Source organism: Solanum dulcamara, chromosome 8 (assembly GCF_947179165.1).
Source record: "Solanum dulcamara chromosome 8, daSolDulc1.2, whole genome shotgun sequence".
In the NCBI taxonomy this organism is placed as follows: Eukaryota; Viridiplantae; Streptophyta; class Magnoliopsida; order Solanales; family Solanaceae; genus Solanum; species Solanum dulcamara.
The window spans coordinates 74,374,457-74,397,203 of record NC_077244.1 but is presented as its reverse complement, the minus strand read 5'-3'; the positions used below and the strand labels follow the sequence as shown (position 1 = coordinate 74,397,203).

At 29.9% G+C, this 22,747-nt stretch overlaps 2 protein-coding genes across 6 annotated transcripts; both read right to left on the bottom strand.

Moving 5' to 3' along the window:
- Positions 1-3,662: 3,662 nt before the first annotated feature.
- On the bottom strand, positions 3,663-9,640 carry LOC129901420 (putative axial regulator YABBY 2). 5 transcript variants are annotated; one of them, XM_055976586.1, is made up of 7 exons: positions 9,382-9,622; positions 9,084-9,241; positions 6,884-7,003; positions 6,380-6,515; positions 4,743-4,791; positions 4,567-4,642; positions 3,663-3,914 (listed from the first exon to the last, which is right to left on the bottom strand). In XM_055976586.1, the coding sequence occupies exons 1-7, from the start codon at positions 9,488-9,490 to the stop codon at positions 3,852-3,854; spliced, it is 711 nt and encodes a 236-aa protein (XP_055832561.1). In that variant the 5' UTR covers positions 9,491-9,622; the 3' UTR covers positions 3,663-3,851. The 5 variants fall into 5 exon arrangements, with proteins under 5 accessions (XP_055832561.1, XP_055832564.1, XP_055832562.1 ...); XM_055976589.1 differs by having other exon boundaries at positions 9,084-9,622; XM_055976587.1 differs by lacking the exon at positions 9,382-9,622 and having other exon boundaries at positions 6,380-6,512.
- Positions 9,641-18,191: 8,551 nt separating this feature from the next.
- LOC129901240 (protein STRICTOSIDINE SYNTHASE-LIKE 3-like) lies at positions 18,192-22,743 on the bottom strand. The gene is made up of 4 exons (XM_055976369.1): positions 22,227-22,743; positions 19,838-20,113; positions 19,126-19,293; positions 18,192-18,742 (listed from the first exon to the last, which is right to left on the bottom strand). Exons 1-4 carry the CDS (start codon positions 22,658-22,660, stop codon positions 18,340-18,342), a joined length of 1,281 nt encoding a protein of 426 aa, XP_055832344.1. The 5' UTR covers positions 22,661-22,743; the 3' UTR covers positions 18,192-18,339.
- Positions 22,744-22,747: the final 4 nt, after the last annotated feature.

Sequence of the window (22,747 nt, the reverse complement as noted above, 5' to 3'; positions counted from 1 at the left end):
ATCAGCCCACTTATTCATTTATTTTTAGTACATCGAGTGAAAAATCAAAAAAAGAAAAACTAACGTACAATTTACTAGAAAGATTAAGATAAAGTAGTAAAAAAAACTATTTACAATTTTTTAAGAAACATGTCTAAAGAAAAAATGTGATAATTAATATGAGATGAATATATATATATATATATATATTACCTGCTATAACATAAATAAATAATATTATACTGACAATGTATATTACGTACATTACACTCCATTATTAATCCGGTCATAGCATATAACACATATATGACTCGATCCAGGGACGGCTCAACGAAATTGGTGGCCTAAAGCCAACCCGTAATGAGAGGCCTTAAATATTTCATGTTCATGAAGTCTATTTATTTTTGGAACAATACACAAGTACCCCCCTCAACTATAACCGAAATCGCTAGGATACACCTTAACTATATATGAATTCTATTACCTCCTGAATTTTTTTAAAGTGTAAGAAACACACTCTTCAGTGTGAGGTGGCACAGAGAGTGTATTCACTTTTTTGGAGGCATGCAAGAGACGAAAAAGAAGTATTAAAATCTGATTAATTTGGACACATATCCATTTTTAATTGGATATTTGCATTATTAATTAATACACATAAGTAGTTAACATTAAAACTTAAGTTGATATCTTTTTAATTAATTTTTTTTTCATTATGAAATAGAACCCAATTTTATTATTTTTAGAAATATAAATATTTTTTTCACAACATACTTAAATTGCCGGTGATCTTTTTTCAGATATTTTATCAATTTGTATAATATCGGAAGAATTTATCTTTTTATTTTTATTTTTTACTCAAACACATAACATGAAATTCGAGAAAAAAATTGCATATTAGAGATTTAATTTAGGCAATATATGGTGAACACAATTTAAATTAAATTTCTTTTTTTTAAAAAAACAATTTATTAATTTTTAATTTTTTTTTAGATCTAACGAATTTTTATTTTTTTTGGATTTGAAGATTTTTTAATTCTTTTTAGATTTAACGATTTTTAATATTTTTTTTAGATTTGATGATTTTTTTTAGATCTGACGATTTAGTGATGTGGTGCCGATGTAAGGATGATGTGGAGACGAGTGCTTCATGTGAGTGATTATATAGGTAAATAATTCAGAGGGATAATAGGACCCATGTATAGTTAAGGTGTGTCCTAGCAATTTCGGTTATAGTTGAGGGGGTACTTGTGTATTATCCCTTTATTTTTTAAAAAACTTTTTTTAGATGTATAGTTATTAATAACCTTTTTATAATCTTTTTTATAATTGATTTTTCAATTGATAATTTATATATTATTGATATTAAGTAAATTTTGTGAGTTCTAATTTTGAAAAGTTCTTTCCGAAAATGCAATTGTTACAAGGATTATTAATATTATGTTACAGGCAATATATAAATTTGGAAATTAGTGAAGTTTTTTTGTTAAATCTTATTGAGTATATCAATTAAAATATTATATTTTATTTGTACCATTTTCGATATATGATTTGGGTTATTTATGCAACAAGTTGTAACAATGGTTATATCAGTTTTAATCGCAAACTTGAAGGGTATATCAAGCCCTTTTTCCTACTTTTAATTATAAAATTAGTCTAAACTATCAATATTTGAGTAAAATTATGTTAAGAAATTTTCATAATTAAGACTTGTTTGTTTATCTCTTGACCTTGTGATTTGTATTCTTTTACCACTAGATGAAAAATTAAAAATATTTTTCATATGCTTCGTATTATCCAAATTAATTTTAAATTTTTGTAAAAAATATATTAAAAATTATTCATTTTTTTACTATAAAATATTTTTTTTTAAAAAAATAATTTATAAATCTACTATTACTAAAAGATGATGTTCCAAAAAATAAGGGACCTAAAGCATTTGCTTTACTTGCTTCACACTAAGGCCGGGACTGACTCGATCGATCGACTAGTAGAGAAATAAATAAAGAGGGAATGACATATTCCAAAAATGGAGTAATTTGTTGTGGTGACGTATATTTCGAAATAGTTGTAAGTGTATTTTCAGTACCATATTCATTCATACCTTAAATGGTAAGTAATGGCGTGCATGACTTTTGCTGCCACAAAACCTTCGTTTAAAGCTGCTGTGTATTTAAAGCTAAGGCCATAGAGGTTTTATATTAGTTTAGCTTATTTGGTCCCATCCCTTCATTTTTCATCTAATTAATCTGACGTTGACTCATCAAAACATGAAATGTTACTATCAACTCTCTCTCTTTCTCTCTTTCTCCATGTGTGTGTGAGTGAGTGTACATTCATGGGTGTACAGTCAGCATTCGTAGCGGTGGAGTAATTTTTTTTTTTAAGAGATTCAAAATATGAAGAGTAGACATACAAATTAGTTGAATTGGTTCGACATCTATTATATATACATAAAATATTATTTTAATTATATATAAATAGTATAATTTTCTATCGAAAATGGTTCGATTAAACCCTCTAAACTCAAGTGGCTCCGCTACTGATGTATTTGCGTTTGATCAGGTGATTGAAATTTCTCTATTCTTAATAAGAATTCTCCGATTTAAGCTTTTAAAGTAGATAAATGCTTCAACATATATTATTATATTTTGCCAATAGTAGGCCTTAAGGCTGTTCATGATTCCATTTGGCTCGCATTCATCGGTTTGGTTCAATTTTAATTAAGAAACATAATAATCGATGGTTCTCTATTTTTTTCTGATCATTTTCGTACTTATAATCCGTGATGGAAAAATTTCTTAACATTTATAAGCTTTAATAAAGTAAATAAAAATTGATAAGAAATACAAAAAAATATATGCAGGTAAATCTGATAATTGTTTCAGCCTATTAGAGATTTTTTTTAAGATCATGAAAATAGTGTACGAATTACGAAGTAATTATAAAATTTATTTATATAAAATAATTTTTTTTATATATATATATAATTATAAAATATTTGTATATAACTTATCGATTTAGTTCGATTTGTTTTTAATAAAATCAAACAAAATAAAATATTATTGATTTTTTAAAACTTAAATCCAAACAAAATCAAGCGAAACTAAATAAAAATTAATTAATTTAATTAATTTTTAATTTGAATCAGTTTTTGATCAAATCGTGAACACGTACTCAAGTAGGCTAGCTATACTCATCGCTGAATTAGTTTGAATACCATATGACTAAAAAGTCTCTCCCTCCCTCCCTTTCCCCTAAAATAAAATTAATTAGGAATATATATTTTAGAATCAAGTGATTTATAAGATAATTACTGAATCTCTGTCATAAGTGTTACAGTCTACAGAGTAAACTGATAAGTAACATGTATTAGAAGAACACGTCCAACTTCAAGTAACATTTTCTAGTTTAGATTAGGGGGGGGGGGAGACAGAGGGGAGTAGGGGGGTTCGATCAAAAACATAATTTAGCATTAGGATATAAAATTATAACATTAATATATTTGCAATAAATTAGATTGATATAATTTATGATTAAGTTATATAGTTTAAAAACTATATTATAACAAATAGTTGTAATGCTATATAAGATCATCAGCATGAATATCGTATTAAAAATTTTCTTTCATACCAAACACACCTTAAGTGTGCTCACACAAAAAAACGAAAGAATAATAATAATAGTAATAGTAATAAGCGTATGTTATTGGAGTAAACACAGTTAATAGTTCCTTACAATTTATAATACGAATAAAAAAAACAAGGAATCCAAGGCAAGAGCTAAAACAGTTTATTAGTATGGAGAGATTTATATATCTCACCAATATAATATATAATGTATTTATGATCATAATACAGGTAGATCATATTTTTTTATTTAATGTGTTTATTGCCATCCAGCTTGAGTCCAAAGTGGATATGAGGGAAATGTGCCCACTGCAAAAACATACAGTAAAATATCAAAAAAGGTAATTAAAATCTTCACATAAATATAATATAAAGCTATTTAGTCACACTATTCTATTGAGTGCCTCTTCTGTTTATTTATTTGTACCTACCATAGATTTCTCTTCTGGAAAGTCTAAAGTCCACATACTAGGGCTAAAATTACTAGATAGGGAAGCTAAAATTGAGGAAAATTGTTTTTTTAGTGGAAGAAAAAAAAAGTTTTACAAGTGGTATTTTAAATTGACTGTGTCATCCTTAACCTTCAAAACACCCTACCTTCACTTTCACATGTTATAGTATTTGTTTGGATTATATATAAATATTTATATTTTTAGGATAGTATTTTTTTGTTACTCATAGAACACCAAGAAAATAAGTTTTAAAAACCTACTTATTTTCCTTTTTATTAAACACACCCTACATCCCGTTCTTCATGTATTTACTTTATGAATATTAATATACAGTTATAATATAGTTTAATTTCATTTTTCATCTCCTTCTAATTTCTCCATATGGCTCAGTCCACATAGCAAAAGTTATTTTGAGCTGAAATAACTATTTTCAGTTCTCATGTATTATGAAAATTTATTATTTATTCATTTATTATTTTACTTTTTTATGTATGGTATATATAGCTTACATTTTTGGCAGCAGTGCTAAAAGCTTCTCTGTGAGTAATATCAGGATTGCTTGCCTTTATCCTTTGGATCTCCTCCCTACACATTGAATTAATTCACAACATGATCATAGATATATCTAATTCACACATTTCTTACTTTATATGCTACTTAAAAATTATTATTATTTTTTACTTACTTGATAAATCTATTGTAGGCAGAAGGAACACGTTGTCTTTTCTCCGGTGCTGCAAAGTTTTAAACAAACATTTGATCATATAATATTTCAAAACCCTTCATAATTAAGTAGGGGGCAACGAGGAGCACGTAGTCCTGAGAGGAAGCGCGCAACACCTTTTTGTATGGATTGGATGGAACTTAAAGGAATAAACCCTATTAGAGAAAGTCATTGTGCGCTAGCTAGATAGCTAACTTTTTTCAGCTAGCTGTTTTATGCCATTATATTTTAATTATGAATTTGCCTTTATTGAGTTAGAGAGTTAGTTTGTTATTTCCAGTGACATAATTTTATTGTCTGAAAACCATGAAATTTAGGTATGTTATTTAGGTATAACAAGGTTGAAATTGATGAGATATATGTTAGTTTCTATTAAGTCATGTGACAAAATACATATTTGTCCTTAATTGGTTGTGTAGGTTTTATAAAAGAATTTATAGTGTGGTCTTGGACCATTTCATTCAGTGTCTCAAGATTTTGGATTGGTGATTGGATGGTCAGATTTTTCTTTTAATCAACAAAGTATGAGTGTCCAAAATTTTTAGAGATGTTTTAACCAGCATAAGTACTCCTCTTACCGATATGGATTACGGTGGATGTTTGGTATCTATCCATCCTCAATTAGTAATCTCAAATTCATTTAAAAACCTAATTTAAGCTCACACTATCATGTGTTGAAATATATATTTTTCTTGGTTCAGATACCTATATATAAACATTTCAGCAAAATTCTAACTCATAACCTAAATCAATTTTTGAGGCCCCTCTGCCAACTATTCTTGTATTAAATAAGATTCAACATCTAATATATACACATAAAATAAAGATAAAAATCTATTCACATTGTGTAATTTTCTTAATTGTTAGTTCTAAATCTTTTTTTTTTGGTTTAACCATCTAGCACCCGGTATTTGAGAAGAGATTATTTCAACTAATTGATAAATAGCAACTTTCTTGTTGCCTTCCAAAAGGGAGGCAAGGAGAATTGAATCCCCTTTCGCATAAAATTGTATTGCAACAATAGTATAATCCCATTGGCACAAGCGAAGATTCTTGCTACAATGGCAAAGGAGGTTCAAAAATTGTTTTAATTTTAATTAGGTCAATGTTTCATATCTTAGGTGTGACAATACACTAATATTTTTATGAATTCCTTGCTTCATTACTGTTCGAAAACCACCAAACTGACTAATCTAGAGTCATGCCTATACCTTTTTATTAATTCCAAGAACGGACCTAAGAGAAAAAGGGTGCAACAAGGAATACAAAAGTACTTAACCTATGTTTCAAGATACTGGTATTAGAGATGAGTTGGGTACAGGTGAAATGTCACAATCAACTGATGGATTGCACACAATTGGCCCCAGCTGATAAGACGGTACACAATGCTTTCAGATGGATAAATTGCTCTTCTTTGGTTGAAGAGGATCAAAATCAATAGTATCAAAGAACTCAACTTGTTTTAATTCAAACCATTAAAAAGAATTAAATACGCATGTGAGTTAGCTAGGTTCTTCATGAAGTCACTCTATTTAATTAACACAAATTTATTATCTTATAAAGAGCAAGTAACTAGAGAGAGAGGGAGGCGCGCTTACGGCGAATAGGAGGGGATCTAGGTTGATCATGATCAGTAGGCATGGGAGAAAATCTGTGATATGAATCTGTAGAAGAGGATGATGACCCATAGCCTCTACTTATCCCATCTTCAAAACTTGAATCATTTTGTCTCTGCTAATTCAACACAAAATAACACATTACGCTATATATATCAAGTAATAAATATACGATTATTACATATATTTTGCATATACCACGTATATATAAAAGTCTCTATTGAATTGTGTGATCATTTTATCTAAAAGTTAAACGGTTAGAATGCACACTTCTTGTTTGACCATCAAAGGAAAAACTTAACTAAATAAGGAGAAGGCAAACACTAAAAAGATTTTGGACTAACTATATAATATTTCAATTTATTTGTTCCATATGACATATTAAAGACCACAATATTAAAGGACATTTTGATACATTTGACATATCTATCATTTAAGATAATCTTTTTACGACAAATTGAAACGGAGGAGGAAGCAATATATTACCTGTATATTCTGAAGGGGAGGAGACTGAAGGGAAGGTCCAATATTAACAGAAAGCAAATTTGAGCAGTGTCCGCACCTTACTGTCACTACTGTCATCATACTATTGCATGGAACGTTAACCTGTCATACAACAACAACAACCAAAACAAAACTGAGTTTAATTTACTATTTTCTTGACAAACATAACATCATGCAATGCTCACTTTTGTCCAGAAAATAAAAAATTAATATTTAGGATCCTTAAAGAGTACTTAATTAACAAGATTTTACTATTTGCAGTTACATGAATTGGCAAATTGAAACACAAATTCTGTGCAATTTGGACTTACGAGTTAGCAATAGCTTTGATAGTAATAGTAAGGTGACAGTCTCAATATAGCTGTGTGGCCGGATTGTAGTTAGGGGATTCAAGTAATTCAAGAATGTATATCACATTTGATGAGATTCAAATTTGCTATCTAATTGAGAAAGAGAGACCAGGCTAAGATTTGAAAAGAATGGGGTTCAACTACAAAAATATGAGGGGGATGGAGGGTCTCCAAGTAAGCTAGCCCTCAACTCCAATTTATGTATTTTATAAACGAATAATTTTTTTTCTTTTCATGGAACTTCCTATACCTGGAAAACATATTTGTCCAAACGATTTTTTCACACGTTTCTGGAGTTAGACTTCTCATATGGTCAGTCAACTAATTTTTTATTGAATAAAAATGAAATCACGAAAAAGATAACTTTTGAAATAATAAATATTAGTTGAATGACCACGTAACAAAATCAACCTCTAATTTGTATTGAAAATCCCAAATTACGAAGGATTTTTCCTTTAAAGTAGCCCCTTGGACTCATCTCTTTTCTTTTCCTTTCCTTTCGGTGCTCTCTCATCGACTTTTTCTGACCATTTGCTCAGTCACCAGAAAAGTGAGTAAACTAGGAAAATGACATGACCACAATAGAAATCATGAAATACACATAATGAGTAAAATATCTTTAAAATAATTTATATTAGTAAATAAAATTAAAAAATGTGATATCCAAAATAAAATTTCTGATGTAACAGTAAAACTTTGATCACTCTAGCATCATCAATTTCTTTTTGTCTCTTCAAATCAAGCAACGTAACTACATTTTAATAAATGGACGAAAAAGATCTTGATAATAGAAAAAATGTTAATAATAATATCACTGAATGGTCAAAATGAGGAGGAAAAATATATCTTATTGTGAGAGAATCATATTAATTATTCAGTGGACAAATGCATACTCCTATTTTATTTTCAGGAAAAAGAATTTGATTGTTTCAAGAATTAGTACAATTATTTATGATCAGTGTGTGCAGTATAATATAGTACGAACCTGATGAGGAAAAAGAGGATCGACCAAATAAATTGGAAAAAGAATTAAAAGGAAAATGATAACTAAATTATTAGGATTAAATGGTAGATTATTAATTAGTTAATTGAATCCTTGAAAAAAAAAACTATTCACAAGAAACCCTAGTCCTATAAATAGAGATCTAGTCCTATAGAGTATATGAAATTAAATACTTAGCTTTTTTCTAGTCAAACTAATTAGAGAGTAGTATATAAGTACTATATTATTTTTTGATAGGGTTGGGAACAAATTAACTGGATCTCATCTCAATTCATATTTTCTTCCATTAACCTTCAAAAAATCAAGCAAGGAAAAGAGGAAAATAATGAAACACTTGATTGAAAATTAGCATAAAATATTACAATTTTGTAACACTTGATGAAAAATTTCTCCAACCATCACATCTTTTGGGTCAATTTCTCAGATGGTCACTTAACTATTTAGTTATTATCTCAAAAAATAGTCTATCTTCTTGATTTCATTTTTTTTTTCAACAAAAGATGACTTTATTATGAGATAATAATTATATTATGATTAATGTGAGTGACCATCAGAGAAATCATCTCCACATATTTCTAAACCTTATCGCTTGTACTAAAAAAGGAAGAGTTCATTTTAACAAGATTTTGTTGAATTTCACAAGATTTGCTATAAAAAAAATCCATACAAAATTGGAACAATTAAACTTTGAACTTGTACTCATCATCATATATAGAAAATACACTTCTTTTTCAAATGATTCAATCTAAATTTGTTTGTCAACATGCATTTCAAAACTAGCAAAAAAGGGTTTCAAATCAAATAATTAAATTAAATTAAAGAAGTGTACCGCAAGAATTGTGTTGCAAAAGTTGCAGCGAACATAGCAAACACGTTCCGAGGAAGATGAATATGTCATGTCAAGTGACATTTTTTTAAAAGTTTTTTTCTTTTTTCTTTTTAGGCCGGGAATCACGGATCGAAGAAGATGCAGATCAAAGACGAGTTCTGAACTAAAAAAAAGAAGAATATTAAATAAAATTAGATGGTAAAAAAGAGAAAAAGGATGAGTCTAAATCAAGAAATATGTGTAATGTTCGTCATGTTATGAAATACTACTAGGTAGCTAATTAGAGAGTTGAAAAGACCTAGAAAAGATGAGGAAAAAGGGGAAGAAAAGGCTAGTAAAGGGGAGATGATAAATAAGGTATGAGGTTTTGAGAGATGAATGAAAGAAAGAGTACAAAACAAACACATATTAGAGGTGAAGAGATTGATGGGATTGTACTGGTTTGGTCTGGTCGGTATAGGGGCAGAGGGGTGGGGTGGGGTGGGGTGTGGGGGGATGGGGGTGTGAAGGATGAGAAGTGAGTGAAGGAAGTAGTGGGAGTAGTGAATCATCTTCATCATATATAATATAGTGGTATTATTGTTGTCATGCATATCTATACCTAGTGTAATTAATATGCAGAATTAGTAACTAGAGAAAGTTCTTATATCCACCCACTAAATAGATAAAAGATGTGTGTCTTTTCATATACAAGTTTATAGCTTTCTTACTCTCATTTTAATTAATTCTTAATTTAGCTTATTTCATTTTCATTAAGAAAAATAATAAATACTTTTTGTTTGTAATTTTTCCCTTAAATATAAAAATATACTATAATTATAAAATAAATAAAAAGAATGATTTCATCCATCAAAATTATAAATGCAAATTGTTTATCTCCATCTTTTTCTGTGTTTTTTGTAATTTGGGGATTGAAGCAACGTGTCTCTCGACTAGGATGGGACGTACCTTTCAAGAAAGAGTATGATCACATCTTGATCTCTTTGTGAGTATTCCATGAGTTAATGAAAATTTTGAGATGTCTCTTCAAGAGGATATATTACTCTTTATATAGGAGGAAACTAGGGTTTACAGTAGAGTAAAACCCTAACTGAAAGTGGGCTCATCTTGTAGAGTCACATAAAATTTCAATGTTACACACCCTCCGTTCATTTTTACTTGTTAATAGTAATAGTATTGACTTGACACACCCCTTAAAGAAACAATAAATAGGATGAAAATTTCACTTTATCACTCTTTGAATATAATAAATTCAATATTTTAAAAAATGACAATAGTTAATAATAAGGAAAAATTAGAAACTAAACATTAAATTATCTCTTGGTTTTTTTAAATTGAACATGCAAAAGTTACTCCTATTTATTAGATTTTTTTTGAGAATTGAGTTATATTAAAAAGAATTATTTCTTAAATGTTAAGAACATAGTTAAAAACAATGATCAATATTAATGTTAAATTTCTAAAATGACAAAAAAAAAATAGAATTTTTTTAAAAAAACTAAAATGACGTACGAAGGTAGTAGTTAAGTGATATTTATGAAATTGTCTGGTCATTATAAATACTTGGTGCAAATAAATGTTTGCCTAATTGATACTCGAATTAAGTAGTGGTGGATCCGTGTAACCTACGGGTATAATCAAATTGAATAGCTTTTGCCTGTATTTTATATATTATTAAAATATTTATTGAATATTTATAAACATATAACTGTAAATTTAGTTGCTAATGTATATGAATTTGAGATCAAGAATCATAAATTTTTAATTTAGCCGTACAATGTACATGATTTCATTCTTTAACATGAGGTATACTAATATGCTTTATAAAAAGTGTGAAAATTAAATAAGCATGATAAATGCACTAATTTTAACTTGGTTAAAAAAGATTAAATTATATGGATTATACTAAGAAAAACTTTATCATCTTATCTAATTTAAATTCTTTAACTTTGGGAGTGTGGGGTGTTGGGGGTTGGGGTGGAGGTATTATGATTGAAGGAATGAGTGGGTGGGAGTGCATCTGGCTGAGTGACCACTCTGCTTGATGTGAAGCGGACGAGGGGGGCGATATACTAATGCTTTTGGAATGTTTAGCTACCTCAAGGACTTAGGCCCGCTCTGAAATTAGATTGATTTAAAATTAAAGTTTTATGTAATTTGTATTATTTAAATTATAATTTTTTCTCAATTAAAAGCCCACGAGTTATAAATTATCAAAAAAAAATTCAATTTTATTAAATGAGCAAATCATAGTTTATAAACAAGTTATTAGAATATAATAAGACTTCACATTCATAAATCACATATCTCTATATTCCTTTAATAACTTCTAAATATACATAATTTCGTAAAGATCCACTAATCAATAATTATAGTAACTAATTATTCTTTAATATAACATTTTTACATGGTACGGACATTCTCTTCACATCAAGCATACATCTTTTTTTGAAAATTTTAAATATGGTAATATGGATCAAGTTTTACGTTTAATTATTTTTTTTAATTCACAATTTGGAATCCCTCAATTTATTTATTTTTGGAGAATTTGAAATCTTGATCTCAAAATCACATGTTCAAACAGTATTTTGAAATCATGACTTCATATCGCATGTACAAATACAAGCTCAATAATCGCTTGTCCATATGTTTCAAATAAGTTTCACCTTATTTGAAATGTATTGAATTGGAGACATAGTTATTTTTTATTATATTATATTTTACAACGAATATTTAAAATAGTGTCCATACTTCATATACTTCTCAAATTTGAAATACAACTTCAAATTCGACTTAAATCATGATCAAATACTAATTTTAGAATAAATTCAAAATAAATAATTTTAAACAGATTGGTAAAGTCAATACACCTCCCCTACTAATTTCAAGAAAGAGAGTGATGGTGGTGGCCTTATAGTTGCCACAGTACTATCCACAATTTTGGCTTAAGCTGATGTCATTTAGTTGTGAGGTTCATTTCATGGGAGCAACTTGACAAGTTGATGTACAATTAATCTATGGTCAAAGATATCAATATTTTGTGTTGTATTTTTTTTTTTGAAGATTTTTTAAAAATTATTACAATTATAGAATCAAATGGTATGAGTAAACAAAAAATAGATTAATCAAATGGAGAAATAAAAAAAGATCCCCACAAACTCGCCTTAATCCTAATAAATTGAAATTGTCTATATAATTGTCATTGTTTAAATAAATTATTTTTTTTACGAATTAAATTTAGAGTAACATCTCAAAATATAAATAGTATGTTAATAGAAATGTCATCACATCAACGAAAATTAATCATTTCAAAAACTAAATGTAACTATGCATTTACTTATAACAATGATATATAAATTAAATTGTGTATATCTCCATTATTTCATCGAATAAGTGATGTACGATAAAGATCCTGCACTTTTTGTTGGTTGAATGGTTAACAACCTACTATTTGTACTTTATGGAGGTTAGCATAAGCCCCCTCTACTTTTGTTTATATGTACAACGTCTACCAACACTATAACGGTACTTTACCAACAATAACAAGAAACGAATACTTATTATTCTCTTATTTTATTTTATTTTAGTTAAAAAACTAACACACATTTTTTTAATATTTAGACCTCTTTACACCCAATTACATTCTACCTGATATTTAAAAGAATAAGATTCAATAAACATTTTTGTATATTACACATAATTTAAGATTCAATGAACATTTTAATATATTACACATAATTTAAGTTTAAGATCATGAGATTTACTTCTTCTTTTTTTAATTTTTTTTTATATCAAATCAAAATAGATAAATGAATGAGAACCATACCTTTCATCAGCACAATTAATATTAATCATTAAAAAAAAAACAATTTCACCCATGTTTCTCAACATGTGTACCCAAGTTAAGGCATTGATTAACATGAGGGATATTTTGATAATGTCAGTTGTTCAAACAGATCTTAAAGAAAAATTAGAATCAAATTAATTAGTAACAAAAAAAAATAAAAATAAGAGGGCGAAAACCTATATATGCATGTTATATATCAATGAATTTAATAGTATGTTAGTAGAAATGTCATCACATATTTAGCGGAAATCAGCTCAACTGTAAAATAGGTCGAATTGTACAAATCATAATAGATAAAAGATAATTCGTTCAAACTTAAACGGATTAAATATATCATATTTTCATGAGCTAATTAATTTTATCACTCCTAATATATGCATCTCATTAGAGTCCTTGCAATTTTGTTTAAGACCTAATTAAACATCCTTAACTATAGACCAAATTGAGTTTGATAGAACCTGCTAATTAATTAGCTAGTCATCATGAACAAACAAAACAAAACAAATATTTATAGATGACTCTCAAATAAATATAAAGATTTCCAAATTAATTATATTTTCTACAATCTAATCGATCTCCCGCAACATTCTCGTGGTTGTTCCTACGATAGCAAACAAATGACTGTTTAAAAAGGGACCATAGATACAGTGAACTAGTGGCCAGTGGTTTGCTTACAAACTGTCCAGCATTATTTGGACCACAACAAGTCTTTTGGTACTCATTTATATTCTACCTTAACCCCAAAATGCAACTAACCCTACTGTATATCTTCATCCGTATCTACGTCGATTTGTGATGGGATGGTTGAGTTCATTCCATCATAATTAGATTTCTCGAGTTTGAGTGTTTTAATTAAAATAAAAAATAAAAATAATTATAGCGAGTGCTATCCTCAGAAATAGACTCTGCAACACATAAATCTAGATTTAGTCGAATTTCAATATAGATATTAAACGAAAACAAAAAACAAAAATCTTGATCCGTACAATTTACCACATGTATAGTGTATTTTCTCTTGTCGGTTGATCAACTTGAGATTATTATTTTTCTCAAATAAAATTTATCACATCAGAATAAATAGATAAAGTATTTGGATCGGTGGGGAAGACTAACGATAAGTATGAAAAAATCTGGTTCAAATTTTGGGTATCAAAATTTTTGGACAGGAGTGCTTCTCCTTTTAATGTGTTTCAGTGGCGCAACTTTAAGATAGTTAAGGATTTGAAGCTTCAAAACGAATACTATACTGGATGAGAACTTAAAATAATAAAGAAATTCTTTTGTTTCTTAAATCCCAACACATAATTCGGAGATAAAGACTCTCATCTAACAATACTTTGACTTTAATTTCATATATATATATATATAAAAGTGTACCTCTAATTTTAATTGGTTAAACGTAAATTATTTTTATAAGTAAATTTTGTGTTTACAAACTTTCAAACACACATAATCGTATAAAGATTTACTAGTCACAATAGTATTAATTAACTATTCTTTAATATAATTCTTTCACATGATGATACAAACAATCTCTTCACTCATCACGAGTCTTTTTCTGCAAAGTTTAAAATGATGAGTCTTTTATATAAAATATAATTTCAAAAAAATTCAAAATTACAACTTGGAATCCCAAATCCTTTTTTTGGGGGGAGAATTTGAGATTTGAAATTACAATTTGAAATCTCTAATCCTGTTTTTTTTTTTTTTGGGGGGGGGGGGGGGGAGGGGGGGAATTTGAAATCATGATCTCAAATCGCATGTCCAAACAATAATTTAAAATTATAATCTCAAATCGCATGTCCAAATACATACTTAGTTGCATGTTTGATTCTAAAATGCCCAACAAAAGAATAATAAGCCAATAATTTAGAGAAACAACCACCTTTAATAAATTGAAATACTCTCAAGACTCAAATTGAGTCCATTTAAACTTAATTACGAAAACCTAATTAATAAGTACTACTTCTTAAGTCATTAGTAAATTGAACTTTGATCAATTTGAGTTCCCTACTTTTAACTTGTTTCCAGATTAGGAAATTACGATGGTGACACTTTCCAAGAATCAACAATATGTTTGGCCCAGTAGATTACCTTTCTTAATTTTTCATTTTCCATCTTCAGTTTTTCTTTTATTTATTATTCACATGATGGAACCAAGTCATCAAGGTTTAGTCTTAATTAACTACAAATTAACAAACAAGCAAGCACAAAATACTCATGAATTGCTTTAAACCAAAATTCGTTCTCAAAAATATAGCTTCGGCACTATACAAAAAATATCTTTAGCGACAATTAATCAAAAGAGATCAGCGGCAATTAATCAACGGCAATATATAGCTTAGTTGCAGCTAAAAGTAATTTTTATTGTAGTACGGCTCGAGATGGCAAGCTATGTGGCACGATGTACGTGAGTGTGATGTGGATTCTAGATCTCTCTTGACCAGCAAAATTTCAACCCAGCTCACCATGCCCTACATAGCATTTCCACTCCGGTTTATTCGCCTTATACCCACACCCGCGTCCATCCGCCCCGCCCCACCTTGCTAAAAAAAATTCCTTTTTGTAAAAATTTAAACTCTCTCCATTTCAATTTATTTGTTCGATTTTCATTTTTAGTATGTTTAAAAAAGAATGTCTTTTTTTTTCTGTAACTCTTTAATTCCTATCTTTCATATGACATGTTTAAGACCACATGATTAGATATCATTTTGGTACATTTGACATATATTTAATACTATAAGATTATAAGATTCAAAAGTAATCTTTACTTTTATTTTTAACTTTGACGCAAATCCAAAAAAAATAAATCGAAACGAAGGAAGTAATATTTATTCACCCACTCCGCCCCACCCCCACTGCGTTGCGTATGTCTAAATATGTCTAAATTCACACCGGCTCGCATCATTATCATCCCTAGCTCCGAGAAAAATAAAATAAAGAATAGAAAAGAAAAGAAGGTGTCAATTTTATTTACCATATATAAGGTGACAAAGCTCAATGATTATTTGTAAGTTAGTATTGAGCATGAAAAGTCAGTGTTCAAAACAATGGTAAGAAAGAAGATTTTAGTGCAGTGCATTTGGGAATATTAATGCATCATTCTGCTACTGATAATCAATAAAATTCTTTTGCACGCACAATATTAAACACTAATCGATAAAACATCACTATTGCAACCACTTTTGCATCGTCATATATATGATGATGTATATGTTATGGTATCGCTTTGACGTACATTTCGATTAATTAATTTAAATTTGTGCCGAGTATATAGCCAAGTTGGAAAATATCATCCCCTTTCAGTTTATAGATTAGAACTTTGGTTTGTTTGGTATGATAGTGAGATTAAAGTCATTTTTTAGGAAAATGATTTTCATTAAAAAGTAAATAAACGTAAACATTTCACATCAGGAGGAAAATAACTTCTACGCACTTATGAACATATACCATTTTCTATATTTAACATTAATTATACTTATTATTGCTCCAACTAACACTATAAGTAATATATTTATTATAAAAAAACATTTTCCAAGTTCCAAATGATTTTGTTTACTCAAATGATAAAGAAAAAAGAAACACTAGAAAACAATTAATGATGTGAAGACCATTAATTAAAAGGAGCTAAAATCTAGCTTAGTACTGCAGTTGAAGTAGGCTAATAGGTAGGACCCTTTTAGTTCACGTAAGGAAGACTGTTACACATAATTACATTAGGACATTGTACTCCCTCCGTTAAGTTCATTTTAGTCCTCGTGTTTATTAAAAATAACTGATTCAAAATCATTGTTATTTTTTTTAAAAGTAAATATTAATTTTCATTTTTTATTTTTACTCAATAAATATTAAAAGAGATTAATTTTGTGAAAAAATATATTAAATTGAGATTTAAAAAAATATAAAAAAATAAAATCAATATTTTCTCAAAAAACATGTAAAAAAATGAAAACTAAAATGAACGGAGAGAGTAATGAATAGTGATTAGTGATGTACTGAGTATTTGATTACATAACAATGACCTCAGATTAATTCATTATCACTAGCTTCAAGCTATGGGTATTGTAGAGGACCTTTACACAATGTGTGTTTGGTATTGAGTAAATGTTTTACAATTTTCTGATGTTTAGCTGGATTAAATATTTTAGAAAATATTTTTTAAAAATATTTATTTTTTTCTCTTCGTAAAATAAAAGAAAAATATTTTTCAAATTTCTTTTTCAACCTCACCATCCGACTCTCATTTCTGATCCGACTCCTGACCCCAACTTTGTCACGGTCAAGTCTCGAATCGATACCGATACTGGAAATTAAAAGTTGTATATCAAATCGAGATCGAGAGGATCAAGACTTGCGTCGGACTCAGGAGTTGAGATCAGGATTAGGATTAGGAGTTGAATCTCTAAAAGGTCAGTACTTAGGTCTTTAATGGGGTCTAAAATCTGATTTGTGTTGGCTTAGGAGTCGAATATGATGTCATAATATTTGTCAGATTATATCTAACTGCTTTTAGGATAATATTTCTTTCTTTTTAACTAAACACCAAAATTTAAATTTAAAAAATCACTTATTTTTAAAAAAAATATTTTGTAGAAAAAAATTCTCCTTACCAAACAAACCTCAAAAGTCAACTACTACAGTCAATGTGCACGCGTCACCTGAAAAGTAAAAGAATTTGTAAGTAATGATTACTTCAATTGATTAGACTAGGGCTCGTATGTATTCTCTACACTACATGTAAATCTATTTTAAAAAGAAAATTGCAACTCCCAATATAGAGAAATAGTGATATCTTCTAGGAATAAGAGAGAACATTCTGATTATGCTTGTTCTTGTCAAATAGTCATCAACAAAAAGAAGTGTGCATAGTATATTAGATTTATAATTTACAATTTATTCGGTCAAGCTCGCAATATCCACTTATTTTGAGATGTCTTATTCGAAAAATACTTGTATGATTAATTAATTCAAACTCATTTGAGCTATTCTATTAAGGACCATTCTTGTTGTAAATATTCACTTGTAGCATGCTATATTTCAACAAATTCCCGTTTATCAAGTATTCAAACAATACAAGAACTTTAGCAAATAATCTGTGAGAAATGCTCAATTTTCTGTACGAAAACACATTTACAAGAGTTAGAAAAAATGTGGAAACATTTTAGACTTGAATTCTCTTAACATATCAAAGTAACGAGACTCCACTAAAGAAGACTTCCTATGAGTATTCTTGTCATGATGATCAACAGGAATATCAAAACTATAGGGAACTAGAAAGAGAGTTTTATTGAATTATTCTCACAAAATAGAAGCTACAAACAACCATGAAGAACTAAATAAGAGAGTTTTTTGTCCAACTCAATCCTTAAAGAAAGTAAAAGAAAGAAAGAAAAAGGATAAGTCTTTAGTTCATTCTAGTCGGTAAACAGCAATGAAAGGCATCAACACACTTCCCATCCAAAGCTTCCCATCTTTCTCCTCAACCTCACTTACAGCTCTAACTACTTTCCCTTCTTCGTCTTCAAATATCTGTAACAGCTTACCTTCAGGGCTATACTTCACAACAATAGCGGGTTGCTTGCCTCCAAGGTGCAAGAAAGAACGGAGCTTTACTGGTATAGGAAGCTTCAGCAAGAATAGACGAAGTAGCGGGTATATGGAATTTATATAGCTGTAAATGGTACGGCGACAGTGGATTGCTACCCAAAATTCACCTCTCTCATTTGTGCTGACATTGTCGGGATATCCTGGGAGGATTGCCATCACTTCTGAGGTCCCCGATTTCTCGCCTTTCAACCAGTACTTCTGTAACCTATAAGAGAAACACATCGTTCCATTATATGTTAATACCACAACTTTTAAGGTGAAGTCAGCAACATGATTCTTTAAGAAAGGCAAAGAAGACAGGAACTTCGATATTTCAGAATTTGAATAAAGCCAATCCAAAATAGGCTGGTTCTTCCATCATGTCTATTACCAAGTTGGATATATTATATATGTTGTCAGTATGAATTCAAATATAAAGATATATGCATGTACTTAGAACTTGGCATGCATATGCCTAAACAACAAAACATTTTCTAGAATGGAGAACACTGATGCTGGAGCTGCACTAGGACTATGTATTGGATCCTTGTATGTCTATTTAATACTGTAAACATGCTAAATTGCTAATACATAGGTTGAGAAGCATACCTGCCCTTGGCCACTTCACAGAATACAAAGAAGGAACCGTCCTTGCTTAGTGACAGACCATTTGGGAATTGGAGATTCCGAACAAGAACAGTGGTTTGTTTAGTATTAGGATTGTACTTCAGAACCCTCCCACTATCTTCTGCTGAGTAAACCAGCAGCATATAATTCCTGTGAAAGATGGGGTGGGTATTAATATTCTAATTAAAGAAGAAACACACATGACACTTGAACTATGATGGTAATGCAAAGTTTTTCCGAATCAGATATAAACATCTTCACTATATGTTAGCAGAGTTGGGTATTTATCAAAAAGAAGAAATGTTAGCAAAGTTAGGTGCAACCACATAACCATGTTAAAATCTAAGCTTCTCGATGATCATCTATTCACTATATGTTATCAGAGTAGGGCATTAATTTTTATTTTTCTGTCCTTGATGCATTGTTTTTCAAAAGAAACCATTTTTTCTCCCCACTAAAGATAGGGAGCCCTCTGTCTCCCATTTGGCATTAATCAGAACTAATAATAAAATGGAATTCTTCATTCTCAAATCATGTTGTCAATTTCAAGTTTTTGCCAAACATTAGGCGTTTAAATTTCTGAATACCCCAATGCATTTAAGATGAAGTCTATACTATTCTTGAGTTGGGATCTAAGGTTAACTATATCAAGAGATCTACATAAAACCGAAGAAACAGTAAACTCACAATTTACCTTCGTTGGTACTTGGTGCTGCTATCCGTAAAATAGACATTTCCTTCATCATCAACGTCAAGGTCATTTGTGAATCCCAGAGGTACTCCTTCAGCCTCAGTTGTCAATGTTTCTGCTAGTCCACCTTCAGGCCCTACTTTCATCAACCCAAAATATGCATCTGCAATATACAAGTCACCTGTTTTTTTATCAAACTGTAACCCCAAAGGCCTACCACAGATGTGTTCATTTTCTAAATAGCTCAGGGGTGATGGTTTTGGGTCACAAAGGCCAGACCTGAAAATTAAGACTACCAGAATGCATTAGAAAATCAGAGAAAGTAGACCAGAATCAAAAAGAGAATTGTAAAAAGCAATTTGAGACTTCCCCGGACCCTGCGCATAGCGGGAGCTTAAGTGCACCGGGCTGCCCTTTTTTTATAGGATGACTATGCAGCACAATTATAGAAGATAATTTCATCAAGGGCAAGAGAAGTTATGACATGTTAAGAATTGATTAAACAGAATTTTAGCATGGAAGATCGACCATCATTAACACATCACAATTGCAGTTTCAATTAGATTAGAAGTTCGGAATATACTAGGATCAAAGAACTTAAGTCAGATTAACGATAAGATAAAGAAACAATAGCCATACCCCTGACACAGATCTATTGTCAAATTAGAAATGAAAACTCTTCATGCTAGGTCCAGGACTAAATACTAATTCTCTGTGGAGCAGGAACTTATGGTCCTTTCAGCTTTCCTGACAACTTCAAGCCAGATAGCTTAGAAAACTGAGACATTTTGTAGCTTTTTGTTAGAAATTCACTTCCTCTTATTAGAATCTGAAGATCATTTCCTGATGTGCTCACATGCTATCCTGAATTGACTAAAAGCAAGAAAGTTTCTGAAAATGAGATTGATTCCAATCTGATTCCAGTGCTTAAATATGCTACGTCATATAATAAAGATCGTGCTTTATCTGACTTAGTTAGAGAATATCTATTAGGTAGAGGCTTGGGTTCTGGCAGCTTGTGTAATGGGTATATTCATCAAGCCAAATCATAATAGTTAGGAGCAACGACATAAATTAATAGGGAAATGCAGCATATCTCATCGTTACAGTATGCTATCATCAAAAGGGCATAGCAACAAAGAATATCATTGTAATAAGGTGTGAATCATGCTTTAGAAGTTGTTAAACCAAGTGGTAAGCTACCATAATAAAGTGACAAGCAGTGAGTCAACAGGATAATTGAATAATCATAAACACCCACAATTTGAGTCAAAAGCTGAAGTTTCGACTAAGAAATTCATCGAAATCAACATTCCATCATTAAACTTATGTTGGAGATCTGTCAATATTAGGTAAATAAGCTTCTAACCTATTGATAGACGGAATTCATTTTATCTGTAACTTCCTCAATCTGACTCAAGGTTATTAAGTTACATTATAGCTTGTTCTACGATGAAGATAAGGTGGAGAAAAGCTCTAGTGAATGAACACAGCATATGCTCAACACTAAGGTCCACTTCTTTAAAAGCCTCAATATCCTCTTTCATTCCATTTGTTTTAGAAGTAGTGAAGATCTAATACCTACCTAATGCTTTGTCTATCGATGTAGTTCCAAGTCTTCAATGTCCCTCGGAGACTGAAAAGAAATTGTACTTGAGGATGTTATATATTCAACCACTTGCCCAAAAGGATACTTATGTTGCTGGTTCTCATTAAGAGCATGAAATATTTTGCAAATAGGAATACACTAGCTTGTGGATGAACTTAATGAATCTATTCCACAAGAAAATGTTCATGAAATTTGTAATGTAGTTGAACTTGAAGTCTTTGGTGAAATTCTGTGTCTTAGAAGATACACTAAAAAGAACGTTAAATTTTCAAACAGGATGCTGGTCTTTACTTCCTTTCATCAATTTTTTCCATAGACAAATACATCCGGTCAGCCTTAAAATGGATTGATTTCTCAGATGGTCAGTCAATATTTAATATTTATTATCTCAGAAAGTAATCTTTTTTTCTTTATTTCAATTTTCTTCAACAAAAAAGTGACTATTTGACATAAAAAATATTAACTATTTGAGATAATAACTATTAGTTGAGTGCATTCAAAAATCAACTATCATAAAATCAAAATAAACTTTCATATTATGTAAAATAAAACAACATCTGCATGTTGAGGTATCATATTTTTTCTAGAAAAATTAGCACATTTCTACAGGATCAATAAAATGTCTCATTCTCTTTTTAACAACTTTTTAATTTCAGTTTTTTATATGGCATGATGATCTTAGTTTAACACCGTAAAATTCAAAAGAAATATTTTTTTAAACTATGTATCAAATCAAAATCCGACAAAACAATTAAAATAGAGGAAAACAAGGAATAGACTCACCTATTAGCAGAGGTATATGCGAAATCAGTCCATTTCTCTCCATCCCACAACACAATTCTTCCATCAGCTATGCCTGTGTATGGCCCACGACCTTTTGGGTCAAATGCGATACTTTCCGGGCTCTGAATCTGGTTCAAGAATTTGATTTCTGATTTCTGAAGCAAGTTTTGGGTATCCTTATCTACTGGGATTCCAGACCAAGCTGGTGGATCAACTCTGTAAGCTTTAAAGTCTTTGATTTCAGAAATTGCACTGTGCTTAAAAGGGTCAAACGCACAGTACAATGCCACCAGAAGAAATACTCCGGCAAATACTCCCGCCGGCCTCATCGCCGGAAAAAAAAAGTTCGTGTCTTTGAATTTTTGAGATGAGTTCCAAAATTTGTTTGTGGGTATGAATTTTGAAAGGTGTTTACTATAAGGGTGCTTATTCATTTACTGTATAAGTTAGCCACCAAACGACATTCTGGATTCTTAAATACTGTGGGGTTTGTTCTTCCTGCAATGAACTGGGGAATTTTA

Coding starts and splice junctions, on each gene's coding strand:
- LOC129901420 (XM_055976588.1), bottom strand. CDS start 9,640: ATGAAGATGATTCACTACTCCCACTACTTCCTTCACTCACTTCTCATC. Junction 9,242..9,381: donor TTTTTCCTCATCTTTTCTAG/GTCTTTTCAACT, acceptor TTTTTAGTTCAG/AACTCGTCTTTGATCTGCAT. Junction 6,516..6,883: donor CTCCCCTTCAGAATATACAG/GTAATATATTGC, acceptor GTGTTGAATTAG/CAGAGACAAAATGATTCAAG.
- LOC129901240 (XM_055976369.1), bottom strand. CDS start 22,660: ATGAATAAGCACCCTTATAGTAAACACCTTTCAAAATTCATACCCACA. Junction 20,114..22,226: donor GCATATACCTCTGCTAATAG/GTGAGTCTATTC, acceptor CTTAATTTTCAG/GTCTGGCCTTTGTGACCCAA. Junction 18,743..19,125: donor TGTGAAGTGGCCAAGGGCAG/GTATGCTTCTCA, acceptor TTTCTCTTATAG/GTTACAGAAGTACTGGTTGA.